We start from the raw sequence: 20,293 nt of genomic DNA on the forward strand, positions 1-20,293 counted from the left end.
GACTTACTCTGGTGCTGCCTACACCAGAGTAAATATTCTGCTTGGCATTGGCTTGGCACTAAATGGTAGAATCTCAGTCTGGAAATTGGTGACTCAGCAAAGTATCTCACCTACAGCCAGCTGGGGCAGGTGCCCACAGTAGACTCTCCCTGAGAATTTTGGTCTCATTGGGGTAGAGTAAAACTGACCATGTTGGTCACTCCTCCTGTCTCCCCATGGCTCCTCTCCATCAGACAGGTACTTTTTCTTTGGAGAATGTCTCCAGGATGGCACCTGGGCAGCTGTGTGCCACAATTTTGGGATGGCCCAACCTAGGCAAAAAAGGTACAGGGCAGGGCAGGGCAGGGGTTTTTCCTCTTGTTATATAAGTAGTTACATACTTATATGCTTGATTTAGCCTTTTTCCCAGCAGAGTCTAGAATATCACTGTTCAGAAAAAGTTTGCCAGTCCTGGCTTTATAGCCATATTGGCCTCCTTGCTGTGCCAAGCACACCTTTAGGCGTGGTTGCCTCAGACCTTTAGCACTTGCTGTTCCCTTCTTATGGGCTTGTTCTTTGATAGCTCCTGTTCATTCACAAACCAGAATTTTAGGTTTTATTTTTCAGAGATAGAAGAAAACTTTGCATTTTACCGATTCATTTGCTTGGGGCTAGCAACAAAACAGAGAGCAAATAGATCTAGTCTTTGCTTTCATGGAATTTAGAATCCTTTGAGAGAAAAGACAATAAACATAATCCCACCAATAATATATCACAAGTTGTGTTAAATACTATGAAGGAAATGTTCAGGGACCTGAGAGATTATAAATGGAGGGGCAACTAATTTTAAAAAGGGGTTATATTGACTGTATTTTTTTGAGACAAGATTTCACGCCATGGCCCATCCTGGAGTACAGTGGTGGGATCACAGCTCACTTCAGCCTTGACCTCCTGGGCTCAAGTGATCCTCCCACCTTATCTCCCTGCATAGTCCCTTTGGGGGACTGTAGGCCCACCACCACACCTGGCTGACATGTGTATGTATGTGTAGAGATGAGGTCTCACTATGTGCCCAGGGTGGTCTCAAACCCCTAGGCTCAGGTGATCCTCCTACCTCAGCCTCCCAAAGTGTTGGGATTACAGGCATGAGCCACAGCACCTGGCCTAGATTAACTTTATCACTTCTGCTGCCACCGTGGACTCCATTGATCCGTGCTAGCATCATCTCTTGACTGGATTACTACGGTAGCTTCCTAACTGATCTCTCTACTTCTGCTCGTGCACACCTGCAGTCAGTTTTCTACACAACAGTCATGGTGACTATATGAAAATAAGTCATGTTGCTGTTTTGTCCAAACCTTTTGATGATTCACCCTCTTACACTATATAGTAAAACTCAGAAGTCTTACAGTTGCACTCAAGGCATCATTACTTCTTTGACTTCATCACTTACTATTTTCTCCCGTGCTCACTCTATGATCATATTGGTCTCCTTGCCATGCCAGATACATTCTTAAGTACCCTCTTGTCCCAGGGTATTGGCACTTGATTTTCCCTAGATTGGAAATTCTCAGATATCTGCTTGGCTCACCTCATCACCTTTTGCATGCCTTTTATGGTCATGCTGTTTTAAAGTTAAAACTTTTTTTTCATGTAGTCAAATGACCATGTTATTTAAAACGACAACCTTCTTACCTCTCCTCATATATTCACTTTATTCCTCTTGTCTCTTTATTCTCCGTGGCACTTACCACTGTCTTCTATATAATATTTTTGCTTTTTTGTCTTCCCCTCTAAAAGCTTCACAAGAGCACAGATTTTTAGATGTTTACTGCTAAATTCTTAATGTCCTAAAATTGTTTGGTGCATAGTAAGCTCTTAGTATATATTTGTTGAATGAATGAATGAGGAAAACTTTCTTTGATAACAATGTCAGCCCAGACAATAGTGAGAAATGGTGGTAAAAAGAGTGAAGGCCCTGAGCAAGGAGAGCATATAATTTAGTGACTCGAATGTATAGTGAATATCCTGAGATGAGGCTGGAGAGTTGGATGATACCCATATCTTGTAAGACCTTCAACATTTTTGGATGTAATTTTAAGTGTAATGGGAATCCACCAAAGGGTTTCAGTACTTAATACTTCAGAGTTTATTTCCTGAGTACAAAGATATTCTCCTATATAACCATAGTACAACTTTCAAAGTCAGGAAGTTGGCATTGATTCATTATTACCATTTAATCCATAGAATTCATTCAAATATTGCTGATTTTCCTAATATTATTTACAGGTTCAGGATCTAATCTAGAATCATGCAGTGCATTTAATTGTTACGTCTCTTTAATCTCCTTCAATCTGGACCAGTTCTTCAGTTTTTCTCTTGTCTTTCATGACCTTGACATTTTTGAAGAGTACAGGCTAATTACTTTTTAGAATTTTCCTCAATAAAGGCTTGTCTCATTTTCTTGTGATTCTGCATTTTTGCATAGGAGTACCAGCGAAGTGATGCTGTGTTCTTTCTAGTGCATATCAGGAAAAATAAGATGTGGATTTGTTCTGTAGTGGTAATGTTTATTTTTATCGCTTGGTTAAGATGGTGTTTGCCGGGTTTCTCGACCTTACATTTAATAAGCATGTTGTACTAATTAGTAAATATTTTGTGGGGAGATACTTTGGGACTATGTAATATCCTGTTTCATTACACACTTTTCATTATTTTATCATTTATTGATGAATCTTACCAGAATTAGATATTATACTCTGAAAGGTACCAAATGGTAATTTTTCTAATTTCATCTAGACTATGGTACCGTAGGATAGAGTTTTCCCTATTCACCTGTTTATTTACCTCAGAATGGTGTTCTTTTCCTCAATGGGCTCTTATTTTTTTACTGTTATTTTATTTAGATTGGTTCAATGCTTAGCCATTGGGAGCCCCTTAAAGCTACCTCCTGTGCCCTTTTGACATGTCCTCATCATTTTTTGAGTACTTCCTTAACTTTCTGGCATAGCAAGATGTTTTAGGCTTGAATATTGAATTTTTTCAGTCTCAGCCCTTGAGTCAGCCATTTCTCTAAGGAGCACTTGGCTCCTTTTAATGCAAAAGATTATCTGGGCAGTAGGTGTGCTTATTGCTACTGTGAAGTGTTACTGCTTATAGGCAGGCCCTCTTAGCGTATACATTTAGGAAATACATACTTACACATTTATACTTGTTTCTCTCTGCTACCTTTAAAAAATGAGTTAAAAACTAGCTGGGTGTGGTGACATGCACCTATAGTCCTGGCAACTCAGGGGCTGAAGTGGGCAGATTGCTTGAGCCTGGGAGTTCAAGGTTACCATGTACTGTGATTGTGCTACTGTACTGCAGCCTGGGCAACAGAATGATACCCTGTCTGTAAACAAACAAAAAAAGTTCACATTGATATCTCCAGTTCCAGTTTAAAACTGTGGAGTTATTCTAACCTTCTGCCTTCTCATATTTGTGGATTTTTTTTTTTTTTTTGAGACAGGGTCTTGCCCAGGCTGGAGTACAGTGGCGCTGTCTTGACCCACTGCAGCCATGACCTCCAGATCAAGTGATCCTCCCACCTCAGCCTCATAAGTAGCTGGGACCACAGGTGTGCGCCACCATGCCTGGCTAATGTTTGTATTTTTAGTAGAGACAGGGTTTCGCTGTGTTTCCTAGGCTGGTCTTGAACTCTGGGCTCAAGTGATCCACCTGCCTCAGCCTCCCAGAGTGCTAGGATTACAGGCGTGATCCGCTGTGCCTGGCCCTTTCAGGTATTTGTATCTCTGACCTTGAGAAACTTGGCTTCCATTATCTTCAGTGTATTTACTTAATTGGATAGTTTTTCCTGTTTATAACCAAACTCATAGCCATGCCAGCCGAAAGCTTGGTCTCAGATATGTTGCCCACTCCTGCTGAAAATTTGCCCCCAGAAATAATCATTACAAAAATACCCCTGATGAAGGGGTGGGGGAAGTATAAGGGAAAAAGGAAAGGAGGAAAGATTAGAGGCCAGTTAGAAAGCTTGGCCTGACCCTTTTCTCCTCCTTTCCCTGCCAGACTTGCTGACTGACAGCTCACCCTGATGGGGGGAAGACTGCTTTATATTTTGTGATCATTCTGGCTGCTATGCAGAAAACAGGTCGGAAAGAATGAGAAAGGAGATGGAGAGGTTGTCTAGGAAACTTTTGGATTTCTAGCTGAAAGACAGTGGTAGCTTTGATGTGCTGTGTGGCAGTGCTGGAGACAGATAGAGACGGGCTTACCCAAAACATTTAAAAGTCGGTAAACCTGTTTTTAATTGGCAGTTTACCAGAGATACTAATTTGTCTAATGGATACAAACTTATTTATTTTAGTAAGAAATAGTATTTTTAAGAAATATTTTGGTTTTCGGAGCAGATGTTTGTTTGCTTTTAGCCAATAACAGTTGATAAATATTTTTCTGTGGTGGTGGGTATGAGTTTTTGTTCATAGTTTTTCACTGCATATATTTTTTAAGCTTCTGGTTTACGTATTAAAAAACTTTTTTTCATATAAAATAGCTGCTCAAAGTAAGCGTGAATAATTTTTGTATCATTTTAAACCGGTTGTAATTACATAAATGCATGTAATATTTAGCTCTGGTAATTATTAATTCTGCTCTATTTTTTAGATATTATGATCAGATTTGTTCTATTGAACCCAAATTCCCATTTTCTGAAAATCAGGTAAGTCATTAATTCTGTCTTAAAATTATATGGTAATAGCACCCATTTCCTTCTGCCAATATCTTCACTGTCTTTAGAGTTTTATGAGATAGTGTTATAAAAATAGGAGCTTTTAGGTCTGTCTAATGCGAATATATGTGCTTCTGAAGAAAGAATCTCCTGGAATTCTGTTCATGTCATTCTTCAGTCACTTCTGGGGCTCATGTAGAGCAATGGTTTCTTTTTCTTTGGTCTTCATTTTATGTCAGTAGGATCTGTTGACTGATTAATCTGCTGTGTCCTTTCCTTTGACGTTTTCAGAATTAGGAAGGAAACTGCACAATTCAGGAATTATTAGTCTCAGTTTATGTGCTTTAAAAATTATTTGCACAAGTTACATTTGCATGTAAAAGTTGCAAATGCTGTTTTGATTAAATGTTAATTACGTGAATGTCAACTATTTTCTCCTTAAAGGCTAGATGTTGAAAATGCTGATAATTTCTTATAGTTTTATTTTGGAGATTGGATAAAGATTTTAAAATTAGTGATATTTTTAAATTTTAAAATAGTTATAAGAAAAGTACTTTAAACATTCTTGTACTAAAGTTTTTACAGGTGAAATAATTATATGTTGAGATTTCCTTTAAAATATTCCTGGAAAAAAAGTGTAGATGGCTGGAGGCAGGGCAAATTGGGAGGTAGATGAACCAAGAAGGGCAAAAGACTAAAGCTGCTGATGGATGTACTGGAGTTCATTCTCTTTATTCTCTTTAGTTTTTCTGTATGTTTGAAAATTTCCCTAATCAAGAGTTTAGAAATTTTTGTATTAGATTGCAATAAATAATTTAAATGAGGTTTATTTCTTTCTAATCTTTGTATGTGATAATACATATTTCAGGAGCAGAGGGAGAGTTTTTTAATAAACATTTAATTTTCATGTAGCATATGGAAAAGTGAACAAATCATGGGTATAGCTTGAATCTTACAAAGTGAATATGCCTGTATAACCACCACCGAGATAAATAAATAAAATATTAACCTATTCCCCAAAATAACCATTCTCCTACTTTTGTCATCATGGAATAGTTTTTAATTTCATCTTCTAGGAAACCTGTAGTACTTACTTTTATTTCCCTTGCTTCACTTGGCTTATTTGACAAGCATCTACTACTTATTTTGTTCCGTTAAAGTCATTGTGTGTTTATAAAGATGAATAAGATAGTGTTTATGATTACCAAGGCAGAATGACCATTTGAAATATCCCAGTGCCAGTATTTTACTTTTTTTAGATTTCAATTTAAAAGGAGAAGGAAAGGAAGTTGGGTGGTTATACGAGATAATATTTTGAGCTTTTGTCCTTTTTTTCATGGTGGATTTTTCTTCAAAGAAGACTTAATATTTAATTAGATTCAGGAAGGTAACCTAATTTTCTGTTTTCTTTCATTCTATCCAGATCTGCTTGACATTTACCTGGAAGGATGCTTTTGATAAAGGTTCACTTTTTGGAGGCTCTGTAAAACTGGGTATGTAATTTTTAATAAAAGTGATAGGAAAATTGGTCTAACTACTTTGCATTGTTTTTAGTTTTTAAAATTGTTATCCTAATGACTCTTTGTAAATACTAAAGTTTTTTACATCTCATTCTCTTTTTAGCTTCAACTTTTAATGCAATTTTGAAATATTTGTAGAGAGCCCATGCCTTGCCAGGCACTGTCCTAGTTATAAAAATGAATAAAACCGATGTACTTAGTTGTTGGGAAGATAGTTGATCATTTAAAAGTATAATATGTAATAGCCTATGAACAAACTCATGGAAGCATATATGAGGAAGAAAGTAATTCTACCTTTTGAAAGCAGACAATGTTTGAGTTAGGCCTTGAAGGATGGATTTGTAGAAAATAGTATTACAGATACAAAATCATAACCATAGGTCAGAAGGGTGAGGACATTTGATCTACCAGCTCCAGCAAGATAACCTCTCTGTGCCTTAATTTTCTTATCTGTGAAATGGAGATAATACTATTTATCTCATTGGATTCTTTTTTTTTTTTTTGAGACAGAGTTTTGCTCTTGTTGCCCAGGATGGAGTGCAGTGGCACGATCTTGGCTCACTGCAACCTCTGCCTACTGGGTTCAAGTGATTCTCCTATTCTTCTACCTCAGCTGGGATTACAAGCACCTGCCACCACACCCTGGTAATTTTTTTAGTAGAGACGGGGTTTCACCATGTTGGCCAGGCTGGTCTCGAACTCCCAACCTCAGGTGATCCACCCGCCTCAGCCTCCCAAAGTGCTGGGATTACAGGTGTGAGCCCCTGGCCTATTCCGTTAGATTCTTATGTGGATTAAATGAGTGAATACATGTAAAGTCCTAAGAACAGTGCTTTATTAGCTGCAATGAATAATTATATTATTATATAACATTATAATGTGTATGCGATGTATGTATATTTCATGTATATATATATGCAATGTATATATGTAGTATATGTATATATGTATTATATATGCATATATAATGTGTATTATATATGCATGTATGTATATATGTGTATATAATGTGTATTATATATGTATATATGTAAGTATATAATGTATTATATACATATATGTATATATACTTACATATACACATATGTATATATACTTACATATACACACATATATAGTATATATTTGTATACATATATACATATATACATTTATGTGTATGTATAGTATATATAACATGTATACTATATGTATGTATATATTCATATACATATATGTATATACAGTATATACATATATACATATATTCATATATTCATATACACATATACATATATGTATATATTATATATAAGAAATATGTATATATACACATGTATTATATATAAGTATGTATAATATGCCTTATGGTATATCCTTTTTATAGTATACATATACATTAAGATATGCTATATTATATACTATATACCTTATAAGATACAGATATATAATATGTATTATATAGTATGTGCATACCATATACATACATATATCTATATATCTTATATAAGGTTAATACTTATATATAGGTGAGGAAATGGAAATATATATTTTATAGTAGATATTATATATAATGTTAATTTAATAATAATTATTGTTATGGCTTGTAACCATAGGTTGAATTGGGGATTATGGAGGGTGATGGTATTAGAAAGCAGATTGTGGAGAGTTGCAAATATTATGCTCCTGACTTTGTACTTTTCCCTCTTATATAATAATAGTGCATGTTTATTGGGCATTTATTTTACCCAGGTACTCTGGAAGGGACTTTATAAATAGTCTTACTGAATTCTCCAATAGCTTAATGAGGAAAAGGCACTATTATTGCCAGTTGAACAAACTGGTTTAGAAAGAGTACGTGATTTTCTGAAGTCATATGGTTAGGATTTAATGAAGCTGGGATATGAATCTAGAAGGCCTAACTCCCGGGACTAGAGAGAAACAGACCAGTTAGGAGACTGATGAGAGATGATGAGGTTAGACAAGCTAGTGTGTGCAAGTTACAGAAGAGAGGGATTTCAGACTTTTCAGAGGTGAAGTTGACTGAATTTGCTGACTACCAGTCAGAAGGAAGAGTAAGAGTTGAGGCTTGACTCTGAGATTTAATAAGTTGGTTTGACCTGTTGGATATTTATTCCTCTTTAGTAGAAAGGTTGACTCTGATTTTTCTGTGTTATGTCTGGGTAGACATTTCTCTGGCATTTTGAAATAAAGGATTTAAAGCTCAGAAGAGAAAGATATACATTCGGGAACAATTATTAGGTGATAATAAATTTATTCCTTCTGGCAGATAATTGACTGAGAAAAGTATCAGAGTCAGAGCTAAGTAATATAACATTCAGGGGAAATAGAGGAAGAGGTTCTGGGAATGAGGTTGAGAAAAAGCTTTCATATCTTACAGGAACCAGGGTAAAATAGAGATGTGAAGGAATGCCAGAAGAGTTTCAAAGGTGATGTGGTCCAGTGGTTCCCAAACCTGGCTGCGTATTAGTATTACCTGGGAAAAATGTTAAAGGTTTATCTTTAAAGATGAAGATACAGAGTGCCAGATGTGATAGAAGAAAGTTTTGGAGTAGGGCATTGGAATTAGTATCTTTGGAAATATCTCCGGGTGGCCGGGTGCGGTGGCTCACGCCTGTAATCCCAGCACTTTGGGAGGCCGAGGTGGGTGGATCACGAGGTCAGGAGTTTGAGATTATCCTGACCAACATGGTGAAATCCTGTCTCTACTAAAAATACAAAATTAACCAGGTATAGTGGCGCACGCCTTGTAATCCCAGCTACTCAGGAGGCTGAGGCAGGAGACTCACTTGAACCTGAGAGGCAGAGGTTGCAGTGAGCTGAGATTGTGCCATTGCACTCCAGCCTGGGTGACAGAGCAAGATTCCGTCTTAAAAAAAAAAAAAAAAAAAAAAAAAAAAAAGAGAATATCTCCAGGTGATTCTGATGATCATCCCAGGTCCAGGCTGGAACATCCTTGACGGAGTCATTGTGGCAGAACTCAAGTCATGTAAGGTTGGAGAAGTCACTGGATTTAGCAGAGAGAAGTTTCTCTTGGAGTATCCTGAAGAAGCATCAGATTGAGGGGTGAATGGGAGGTGAGGGAATGGAAACAGTAAATGTGGGTTGCTCATTTCAGGAAATCTACAGTAAAGATTTGGGGACAAAGGGAGCATCATTCTGAGAGGGAGCCAAGGTGAAGAAAAGGATTTTTAGTATTGTTATGACTTAAGAAATTTGGTAGGCTGAGAATAAGGAGCAGATGGCAGGAGAACTAGGAGACACTTGAGTGATGAACTCAAGTATCCAGAAGAACTGGGAAGCAAAAAATTAGATCATAAACAGGAGGTGGTTCATCAAGGCATTTCTAGTAGCAAAAATTGGTAATTAAATGTCCTTCAGTAATGTCTTGGTTAAATAAAAGGCTACTCATTCATTTGAATATTGTGTACTTTTGGAATACTAAGAATAAAAATGCATATATGTATTTGTTGATATGTAAAGTTATATCAATGGAATATTGAATAAAAGGCCTGCCTGAGTTCAGAGTTGTTGCATTGTACAACTCCAGGGTCCCCTGAATTGGGCTCCTTGGGACACTCCTCATATAGAACCCAGAGTAATTCCTCCTCCCTCGAGTTGTGCATTCCAGGCAACTCGAGTGTGGTATAGTATCCACTTTGTGAAAAGTTATGTGTGTGAATGTTTATGTAGTTATTTGTGAGATACCAAAAAATAAATTCTGGTTAACTCTGGAAGATGAGATCTTGGGTGATTTTTAATTATTTTTTTGTAGTTTAGAAAAATTGCTTGAATTTTAGAAAGCTGTTATTTTCATGAGTTATTTTCATTTTGAAAAACTTAGAGGCTGGAAGTGGTGGCTCGTGCCTGTAATCCCAGTACTTGGGGAGGCCGAGACCGGTGGATCACTTGAGCCCAGGAGTACAAGACCAGCTTGGGGAACAGACGAAACTCTGTCTCTACAAAAAATAAAAAAATTAGCCAGACATGGTGGTGTGTGCCTGTAGTCCTAGCTGTTTAGGGGGTTGAGGTGAGAGGATCGCTTGAGCTTGGGAGGTTGAGGCTGCAGTAAGTCATGACCACGCCACTGTACTTCAGCCTGGGTGACAGAGTGACACCTTGTCTCAAAAGAAAAAAAAAGATAAAAGAAAAACTTAAAAGAGAGCAAGTAAGAAACAAGAATACAGTTAAATACTTAGAAAGGCATCTTTGAAAAAAGGAAAATTAAATATTGTTTTGAAAACCTGGTTTAAGTTTAGATGGATAGAAGAAAATAAAGGAAAAAAGATAAAATAGCTCTTACATGTAAAATCTCATAAAAGCTCTTATACATGAGAAATTGTCAAAATAAAATGAGAGACTACAGTCTGGTATGATATTTATGGGCAACATAATAGACTGAGATATGTATCCGATATATAAACAGTTTACTTTTATTTCTTGTTTGGAATATATTTCATTCTTGTGTGTTTTTTTTTTTTTTTTTTTTTTTGGAGAACAGTCTTGCTCTGTTGCCCAGGGTGGATGGAGTGCAGTGGCACGATCTCGGCTTACTGCAACCTCTGCCTCTGAGGTTCAAGTGATTCTCGTGCCACAGCCTCCTGCGTAGCTGGGATTACAGGCATGCACCACCATGCCTGGCGAATTTTTGTATTTTTAGTAGAGACGGGGTTTCACCATGTTGTCCAGGCTGGTCTCGAACTCCTGACCTCAAGAGCTCCGCCCACCTTGGCCTCCCAAAGTGCTGGGATTACAGGTGTGAGCCACCACACCTGGCTGATATTTAATTTTGTTCCTTGCTCTCTCCTGCCACACTGGCATAATGTATATATTTATTGAATTAATTAAAATTATATTCAGAACTTGAAGACATTGATCCCTTGCTTTTTTTTTTTTTTTTTTTTTTGATAGGGAGTCTCACTCTGACGCTAGGCAGGAGTGCAGTGGCACGATCTCGGCTCACTGCAACCTCCGCCTCCAAGGTTCAAGCGATTATCCTGCGTCAGCCTCCCAAGTAGCTGGGACTACAGCCGTGCGCCACCACGTCCAGCTAATTTTTGTACTTTTAATAGAGACGGGGTTTCACCATGTTGACCAGAATGGTCTTGTTCTCTTGACCTCGTGATCTGTCCGCCTCAGCCTCCCAAAGTGCTGAGATTACAGGCGTGAGCCACTGCACCTGGCCAATCCCTTGCCTTTTAGTATCTAGTGTTACTGATGAAAAGTCTGATTTTTGTTATTTTATAAGTGATCTGTTTCTTTGCTGTTGGGAATATTTTTACAGTCTTCTCTTTATCTTTCATGTTTAGAAATCTCAAAAGACTTAATGGGATTTCATTTTATTCATGTGTAGGGCATTTCTTTTTGGCCCTTTTGGTTTGAACACTTATATCTCCCTTAAGCTCTGGGAAGTTTTCTTATATTTCTTTGATATTTTTCTTGTCTCTTTTGTCTCTCTTTCTTTGGAATACTTTATTAGATGTTGGTTGTTCTGAGTTGTTCACTCATAATTTTTATATTTTTTCTTGACTTTATGTTCTTTCTGAGAGATTGCCTAGATATTAATTTTAAAACTTGAAAAAAAATTTTTTTTCCTTCCTCCGCCCTTAAAACTTTTGAAAAAAATTTAACAATCAAGTTTTTAATTTTTAGGAGCTTTTTCTTATTAATTAAAAAAATCCTTTTCTTTTGTGGATGTACCATCTTTGAATCTCTTTAAGGTATGCTAATTGTGATATTTGGAATATAATCTTTTATGACTGGAATTGTCTTTATTTATTTTGGGCTTAGTTTTTCAGTTCACATTGATCTTCCTTTATTTTGCTGCAGGCTTTTTTCACAACCTGGTTATTTTAGATTTTCCATATGTTTAATAAAGTAGGTTAGAGTAGCTGGTGTTTATGTCTGCTTTAGTTTAGAATGAGGAGACTAGAACTGGTTTGGAAGCAAGTTGAAAACTGGCCTTTATTACCTAGGAGGCCACCAAAGTACTGTAACAAGGAGGGCTTTACTTTATGGTACTACTCTGTGGCACAAACATACAAATGTAGTGTTGTTCTGATTCTCCTGGATTGGTTTGTTCAGTGTTTTTTGTAAGGAGCCTTATTTTGCCTAGTGGTCAATGCCTTGCACATTATGCAAGATCTTGAATTCCAAAGTGATTGAATTCTGTGAGTAATAGGGAGCTATTGTAGATTCTTTTTTAAAAGTTATTTTTCAATTGTGATACAATATACACAATATGCCTTCTTAACCATTTTAAGTGTACACTTCAGTGGTATTAAGTACACTTACATTATTGTGCAAACATCATCTCGAGAACTCTTTTTCATCTTACAAAACAACCTCTGCCCAGTAAATGATAACTTCACAGACTGGGGGCGGTGGCTCATGCCTGTAATCCCAGCATTTTGGGAGGCTGAGGTGGGAGGATTGCTTGAACCAATGAGTTCAAGACCAGCCTAGGCAACATAGTGAGTCCCTGTCTCTACAAAAGATACAAAAATTAGCCGGGTGTGGTGGCCTGTGCCTGTAGTCCCAGCTACTCAGGAGGCTGAGGCAGGAGGATTGATTGAGTCCAAGAGGTAGAGGCTGCAATGGGTGTGATTGCACTAGTGCACTCCAGCCTGGGTGACAGAATGAGACCCTGTCTCAAAAGAAAAAAAACAATTATAATGTCTCATTCTTCCCTCCCCCCTCAACCCTTGGCAACTAGCATTCTTTCAGTCTCTGAATTTAACTGTAGGTACCTCATACAAGTAGAGTCATAGACTGCATTTAAAAAAAATTTCACAACATGAAATTTATTATCTTAATCATTTTTAAGTATACAGTTCACTAGTGTTGGGTGTATTTCATATTGTTGTAAAATACATCTCCAGAACTTTTTCATCTAGCAAATCTGAAATAACGTACTAATTGAACAACAATCCCCCTCCCCCTACCACCATCCCTGATAACCATCATTCTGATTTCTGTCTCTATGAATTTGATTACTCTAGGTAACTCATATAAGTGGAATCATACAATATTTGTCTTTTTGTGACTGACATTTCATTTAGCTTAATGTCCTCAAGATTCATCCATGTTATAGCATATGATTTCCTTCTTGTTTAAGGCTCACTAATATTCCATTGTATGTATATACCACATTTTGTTTATATATTCATCAGATCACAGACACTTGGGTTGCTTTCATGTTTGGCTTTGTGAATAATGCTGCTATGAACATGGGCATACGTATATCTCTTTGAGACTCTGCTTTCATTTTTTTGGGGGTGTATACTCAAAAGTGGAATTGCTGGATAAAATAGCAATTCTATTTTTAATATTTTGAGGACCTGCCATATTGTTTTCCACAGCAGTTGCACTTTTTCTAATTTTTATTTTTTATTTTGAGACAGGGTCTTGCTCTGTCGCTCAGGCTGAAGTGTAGTGGCATGATCATAGCTCACTGCAGCCTTGAACTCCTGGGCTCTAGTGGTCCTCCTGCCTCCGAGTAGCTAGGACTATAGACATGCACCACCATACCTGGCTGTTTAAAAACAATTTTTTTTTTTTGTAGAGATGGGGTCTTGCTGTGTTGCTCAGGCTGACCTCAAACTCTTGGCTTCAAGAGATCCTCCTGCCTCAGCCTACTAAAGTGCTGAGATTACAGGAGTGAGCCACCATGCCCAACCACGAGTTTGTGTTCCTGCCAACAGTACAGGAAAGTTCCAGTTTGTCTATATCTTCATCAATGCTTATTTTCTGTTTGTTTTTTAATAGGAGCTATCCTAAGTGGATGTGAGGTGTGTAGATTTTTTTTTTTTTAATCAGAGTTGGGTTTTAGCCCAGCTAACCTGCTAGCCCTTTGAGAAATGTATTTGCATGAGGGAGTAAAGCATAAGACCAGCTAGGAGATAATTGCATTGACTTAGATTTGTGGTAATGAGGAACTGGTTTGATTGTGGTGGGACAATGTGATTTTGAGAGGTGATGGAAAAATGGAAATAATTTATTCAAATTTAAGAAACTGAGAGAAATGACATGAAAATGACTTTTACATTTGAATTTGATTGTAATAGAAATGTGGAAGTAAAGGGAAGGAGAGAAAGAATAACTTACTGTTCTTTAGCGTTTTGGGTGATGGGAATATTGTTGTGGAAATAAATGCCTGTAAGGGCAGCTTGAAATATGGGAGCATATGACAGCAAGAAAACAGGTCTGGAAACTTGTTTTTGTGAGAGTCAGCGGGATGAGAGAGGTCATAGTATTTCTCTTTGAAACATTTGTTTTCTTTAGAAAAAATAATCTGATGAATTTTTCCTTCTCAATTTTTTACAGCTCTTGCAAGCTTAGGATATGAAAAGAGCTGTGTGTTGTTCAATTGTGCAGCCTTAGCTAGCCAAATTGCAGCAGAACAGAACCTGGATAATGATGAAGGATTGAAAATCGCTGCTAAGCATTACCAGGTATGCTGAAAAGTAGTTACTACAATAATGGCCAACACTAAATTGGATTAAGTGGAAAATAATTTGCATTTAGGTTTATAGATACTTCTTACGCAACAGATGTTTTCTTAAACGAATGCACTTTTAAAATGAATTGATTCTTACTGTTGAAGCCCTTAGATAAACTGTCTATGGACCAGGTCTGTTATTCCTCATTGTTTTATACCCAGCACCTAGCACAGTGCCTGGCACATAATAGAGGCTCAGTAATTGTTGGTTGAAGAAATTATGAAATGTCTGAGATTTCATCTCAGGCATTTAGGGTAAATCCATTTTAAATAAATTACCTAATTAAAAAAAATTTGTACATTGTTTTCATGTTTTCTTAGAGTGAGACACACTTGAAATTTCACTGTTGTTACAAAAATAAAGACAAGAAATTGGCAAGAAAATAAAATTTTAACTTTGAGACTTGTGGAGAGGTCATATTTAAATATGGTCAGACACATAATGTTCATAAGTTGCCTAAGTTATTTTACGTACTGATCATTTACTAATATGGCATGTTATTTTGTGGCAGTTTATTTTATTTATTTATTTATTTATTTATTTATTTATTTATTTATTTATTTTGAGACGGAGTCTTGTTCTGTTGCCCAGGCTGGAGTGCAGTGGCACAATCTCGGCTCACTGCAAGCTCCGCCTCCTGGGTTCACGCCATTCTCCTGTCTCAGCCTCCTGAGTAGCTAGGACTAGAGGCATCTGCCACCTTGCCTGGCTAATTTTTTTTGTATTTTTAGTAGAGATGGGGTTTCACTGTGTTAGCCAGGATGGTCTTGATCTCCTGACCTCATGATCCACCCACCTCGGCCTCCCAAAGTGCTGGGATTACAGATGTGAGCCACCATGCCCGGCCAGCAGTTGTTTATTATTTATTCAGCTTTTTTTTGTTTTGGTTAAAAGAACAGTAAATGATTACTGTTAAGTAATATATATATAATCATGTTGTCATTTTATATTGCTTTCTAATTTACAAAGTGTTTTCATGTACATTATTTGACTCTCAGATAAACCTTGTGATGTATGTCATATGTCATTCCCATTTTACATACGAGGAGGCTAAAGGTCCGAAGTCTTAATAAAGTAGTCCATTTGGGTTTCAATAGTTCTGATTCCAAATTTCATGTAATTCCAAATGTCCTTCCACTGTTTCACCCCCAAACCTCCCATGAAATTTGCTTGTCTCAGAGGTAGTCTGCTTTTTCCCGTTGTTTATGTTTAGAGAAGAGGTGAGTGATGCTGTTCTGAGAAAGTAAAAGGAAAATATACCTTAAGCAAACAACATGCTCCAAATTGTGGCTTGCCTTACAGTTTTGAATGGGCATAGATGACAAACATAATGCATACGCTATTTCTTTTTGAGGCTATACATGGCAAATATTTTAAAATGTGAAAACGAGCTGGGCGTGGTGGCTCACGCCTGTAATCCCAGCACTGTGGGAGGCCGTGGTGTGCGGATCACGAGGTCAGGAGTTCCAGACCAGCCTGGCCAACGTGGTGAAACCCTGTCTGTACTAAAAATAGAAAAATTAGCTGGGTATGGTGGTGGGCGCCTGTAGTCTGAGCTACTCGGGTGGCTGAGGCAGGAGAATCTCTTGAACCCAGGAGGCGGAGGTTGCAGAGAGCTGAGATTGTGCCATTGCATTCTAGTCTGGGCGACAAGAGCAAGACTCTGTCTCAAAATAAATAAAATAAAATACAGTAGTGAAAATGAAGTAAAATTTTATTTAGCTTTTGGTTAACTGTAACTCAGTTAGTTGGTATATGAGATTTTAGAAAGGTCATTCTGAATTATGAAAAAAACATTCCATTCTGTGAGGGTTCACAGCAGGGCACCTGGTATCATGGAAAGATAACTGGTGGTATTAGACCTAGGTCCTTGTCTAGGCTGCTTGCCACCCAGAAGCTTTGTGCCGTTGGGCAAATTCTTTAACCTCTCTAGTACCTCCAGTTCCTTTTCTGTAAATGAGAGACTCAGACACTTTGCTGTTCTAGACTTTGATTCACTAGTTTACTAAACAAGTTCAGTTGTTCATTCCTAGCAGATACTCTAGTGTTATAATACTTACTGACTGCAGAAACATGCTGTTCATTTTAATACATTTGACTTTGAGTTTTCTCTGTGTTGTCTATTTATCTAATTCATGACACCTTTTTTTTTTCTTTTTTGAGATGGAGTCTCGCTCTGTTGCCCAGGCAGGAGTACAATGGCGTGATCTTGGCTCACTGCAACCTCCGCCTCCTGGGTTCAAGTGATTCTCCTGCCTCAGCCTCCTGAGCGCTGGGATTACAAGTGTGTGCCATCACGCCCAGCTAATTTTTGTATTTTTAGTAGAGACGGGGTTTCATCATGTTGGCCAGGCTGGTCTTGAACTCCTGACCTCGGGTAATCTGCCCACCTCAGCCTCCCAAAGTGCCGGGATTAACAGGCGTGAGCCACCGCACCCGGCCAACTCATGACACCTTTTAATCCCAGACTGATTTATTTCTTTTTCTTAGTATAATTTGTTTCATAAAAGCAAAGTTATTTTAGTATTAACAAAATATAATTGAGATGAAAAATCTGATGGGGAACATTTCACTAGTGAGCTCTGAAGGCCAGACAGAAATCACTAGCAATGGGTAGTAATGCTGTTCCTCAGAGGACTAGGTGTATGTACTATCTGGGGTGTCCCCTAACTACGGCATGTTTAATTATTTGAAAGATGAATTTGTTTGGGACCAAAGCAAGAGCATTGCAGTACTAAAAATATTTTAATGTTTATCCCCGCCTCTATTCTCATGTTAATTTTGAGGAAGTATATCTAAAAATAGTTTAATCAGATTGTTCCATTAGTTTACTTTGTTTTTCCTTGTAATTTACTTTTAATCTTTGTTAAATCTCTTGTTACGCTATAGAGTTTTAGAAAGATAACCTTATTGTCTGTAGGTCAGATGTTTTAGATTGGTTTTGCATAATATAAAAATTTAAATATATTAACTGTTCACTGAGTTAACATTTGAAATGGCTTTTATACGTAACAGTAGGAAATTAAGTCTTGCTGAGTTCCTATAGGTTTTAAAGAAGTTCTTTTTCCCCCCTTTAGTTTGCTAGTGGTGCCTTTTTACATATTAAAGAGACGGTTTTATCTGCCTTAAGTCGAGAGCCTACCGTGGACATATCTCCAGATACTGTTGGGACCCTCAGTCTTATTATGCTGGCACAGGCTCAAGAAGTATTTTTTTTAAAAGCCACAAGAGGTAACTCCAATTTGTCTTTTTGTTGCATGTGAAAAGAAGTGATAAGGCTTTTAAATTAAGAAAGTGATTAGAATATAATATGTTCAGTGTCGAGCTTTCCTTCTTGAACTTGATACATGAATTATGGAACATTTTCAGCTATCCTTTTCTGAATTTGTGGCACAAATTTACATTTAAGAATGTAGGCTGTGTTTGAAGTCATGAAATGGATTTTTAGTAATTGTCTTTAAACACTCCATTCTGGAATAGTATTTATGTATGTTTTTAACATGTCAGACATTTATTCGCAAATATTTATTGGGTACTTACTCTGTGCCAGTCACTGTTCTAGTTTCTAGATAAACGGAGTTAGAAAACAACTTACGTTTTGGCGATGGGAGAGATGATAAGCAAGAATTAAGTAGACAGGATAATTTCATAAATAATTGCTATAAGATTTCAGAAATAATTGCTATAAAAAATGAGAGAATTATATGATAGTGGCTGGTGGTATGGTTATGGGATAGGGATGTTGGGGAAGCTGGGCTAATTTTAGATTCATTAGTCAAGAAGGCTTTCTTTCAGGAGGTCCTCTTTAAAGTAGACCTAAATGACAAGAAGGAGTCATCCAGGCACAGTCCCTAGCCCTGGGAATGAGGGAATAAGAATAATTCTTATAAGGCATATAAGTTAGCATGAGAGATTGAAAATGGGCTGAATATGTAATATGGGCTGAAACTGAAAATAAGAGATAAGTCATGATGTGGAAGAAATAGGAATTGGAATACTTTTTTCTTTTAAAATAACAGCTTATATTGAGATAGAATTTATATACACTCAAGTTCACCCTTTCTAAGTATACAACATAAGATTTTTAGTATATTCATAGAGTTTTGATTACCACTATCTTATTTTAGAACATTACCATCATCCCAGAAAGAAGCCGTGTACCCATTAGCAGTCACTCCTCACTCCCCTTTCCCCCACTGCTGGCAACCACTAATCTATTTTGTCTGTTCTAAATTTTGTGCAGAAAATGTGATTTCATCAAGAAAAATGTTTTAAGATGCGTGTACAAACTTGTGATCTCAGTGTTTATACTGAGACATGTCCAATTAGCTCATATTTATTTTAATTATAATGGTCATATTGTATTCCAGATAAAATGAAAGATGCCATCATAGCTAAATTGGCTAATCAGGCTGCAGATTATTTTGGTGATGCTTTCAAACAGTGTCAATACAAAGATACTCTCCCCAAGGTCAGTTATTGTTTTTATAAACACTTGCTTACTTTGCATGTGAAATAGTTAGACTTTTTTGTGTATAAGAAGCAAGTTGAAACTTATAAAGAAATTTGAAGTTTTAATAGAGTTATCTGAAGTATATAGTAGAAATAGTTTTGTTTTTTTTTTTTAATTTAAGATGCATGAACAATTCTTTTATGTTTAGGGGATGCCTTTGTCTTTACCTTTTACTAAACTTGTTTTTCCAAGCTAGAACTCTTGCTGGAAAATGTTGACCATCTGTTTTCAATACTTTTATCAAATCAAGGCATTGTGTAGTTCTGAATCATTGGTGATTTGGTACAAGCATGTATACTTGAGCATGTTGATTATTCACACTTTTAATTATTGTCCTGTTTTCTTAAAGATGAGCCTTAAAGTGCAAAAACAGACATAAAGAAAAAAGGAAAAGAAAACTTAACAAATTCATCTGATACTTTGATTAGAATTCAGTTTTGCCAACAGGGATAAAAAATTGGGCTGCTAATGGACAGCTAAGGAAAGCAACCATCTTAAACCACATATCACAGGAAGTATAATGTTTTAATGTAAACCTTTCTGAAGTGACAATTGAAAAGACTATTCAGTGATGATCATTTGTTAATGACAAAGCAAATCACTAGTAAATTTGGAATGATTAATAAAGAAAACTTAAAGATTGAGTGAAATATATGTTTCAACTACTTCCTTCAGAAATGTTCAAGGAATTAGTTTCATCATATGGTATCTGTTACATGATTTTTTTTGGTAGGTTAATTTATTGATTCATAAGCCATATTCAGGAATCTTTGTACATTAAAAAATTGCAGACAACTTGGGGGTGAAGTAAAAATGCACATAAGTGCATTAACAGTACTTATTACTCAGAAAATGATCAATAAGGAATTAATGTGACGATTCCTGGGGATTTAAGATACACCAAGAGCCTAGTATAAATTTGCCCAGGATTCTTGGGTATTAACAGCCTTCCTCTTAAAAAGAGACTTGGGATCTCCTCTCATGTTTTTTTCATCTGAAAGACCTCATGTTCAGCTGCACAGTGTTCCGTTACATCCTGTTGGGCCATTAGTTC

At 36.8% G+C, this 20,293-nt stretch overlaps 1 protein-coding gene across 2 annotated transcripts in view; it reads left to right on the forward strand.

Annotated features, from left to right (window-relative positions):
• Positions 1–20,293, forward strand: part of PDCD6IP (programmed cell death 6 interacting protein) — a 68,075-nt gene that overhangs the window by 8,873 nt on the left and 38,909 nt on the right. For both annotated transcript variants that reach the window (XM_031009628.3, XM_031009627.3), the window contains exons 2-6: positions 4,642–4,696; positions 6,129–6,198; positions 14,551–14,678; positions 17,804–17,957; positions 19,097–19,197. In XM_031009628.3, coding sequence (XP_030865488.1) covers positions 4,642–4,696; positions 6,129–6,198; positions 14,551–14,678; positions 17,804–17,957; positions 19,097–19,197 — 508 coding nt within the window. The remainder of the gene's footprint in view (positions 1–4,641; positions 4,697–6,128; positions 6,199–14,550; positions 14,679–17,803; positions 17,958–19,096; positions 19,198–20,293) is intronic.

Source organism: Gorilla gorilla, chromosome 2 (genome assembly GCF_029281585.2).
Source record: "Gorilla gorilla gorilla isolate KB3781 chromosome 2, NHGRI_mGorGor1-v2.1_pri, whole genome shotgun sequence".
Classification (NCBI taxonomy): Eukaryota; Metazoa; Chordata; class Mammalia; order Primates; family Hominidae; genus Gorilla; species Gorilla gorilla.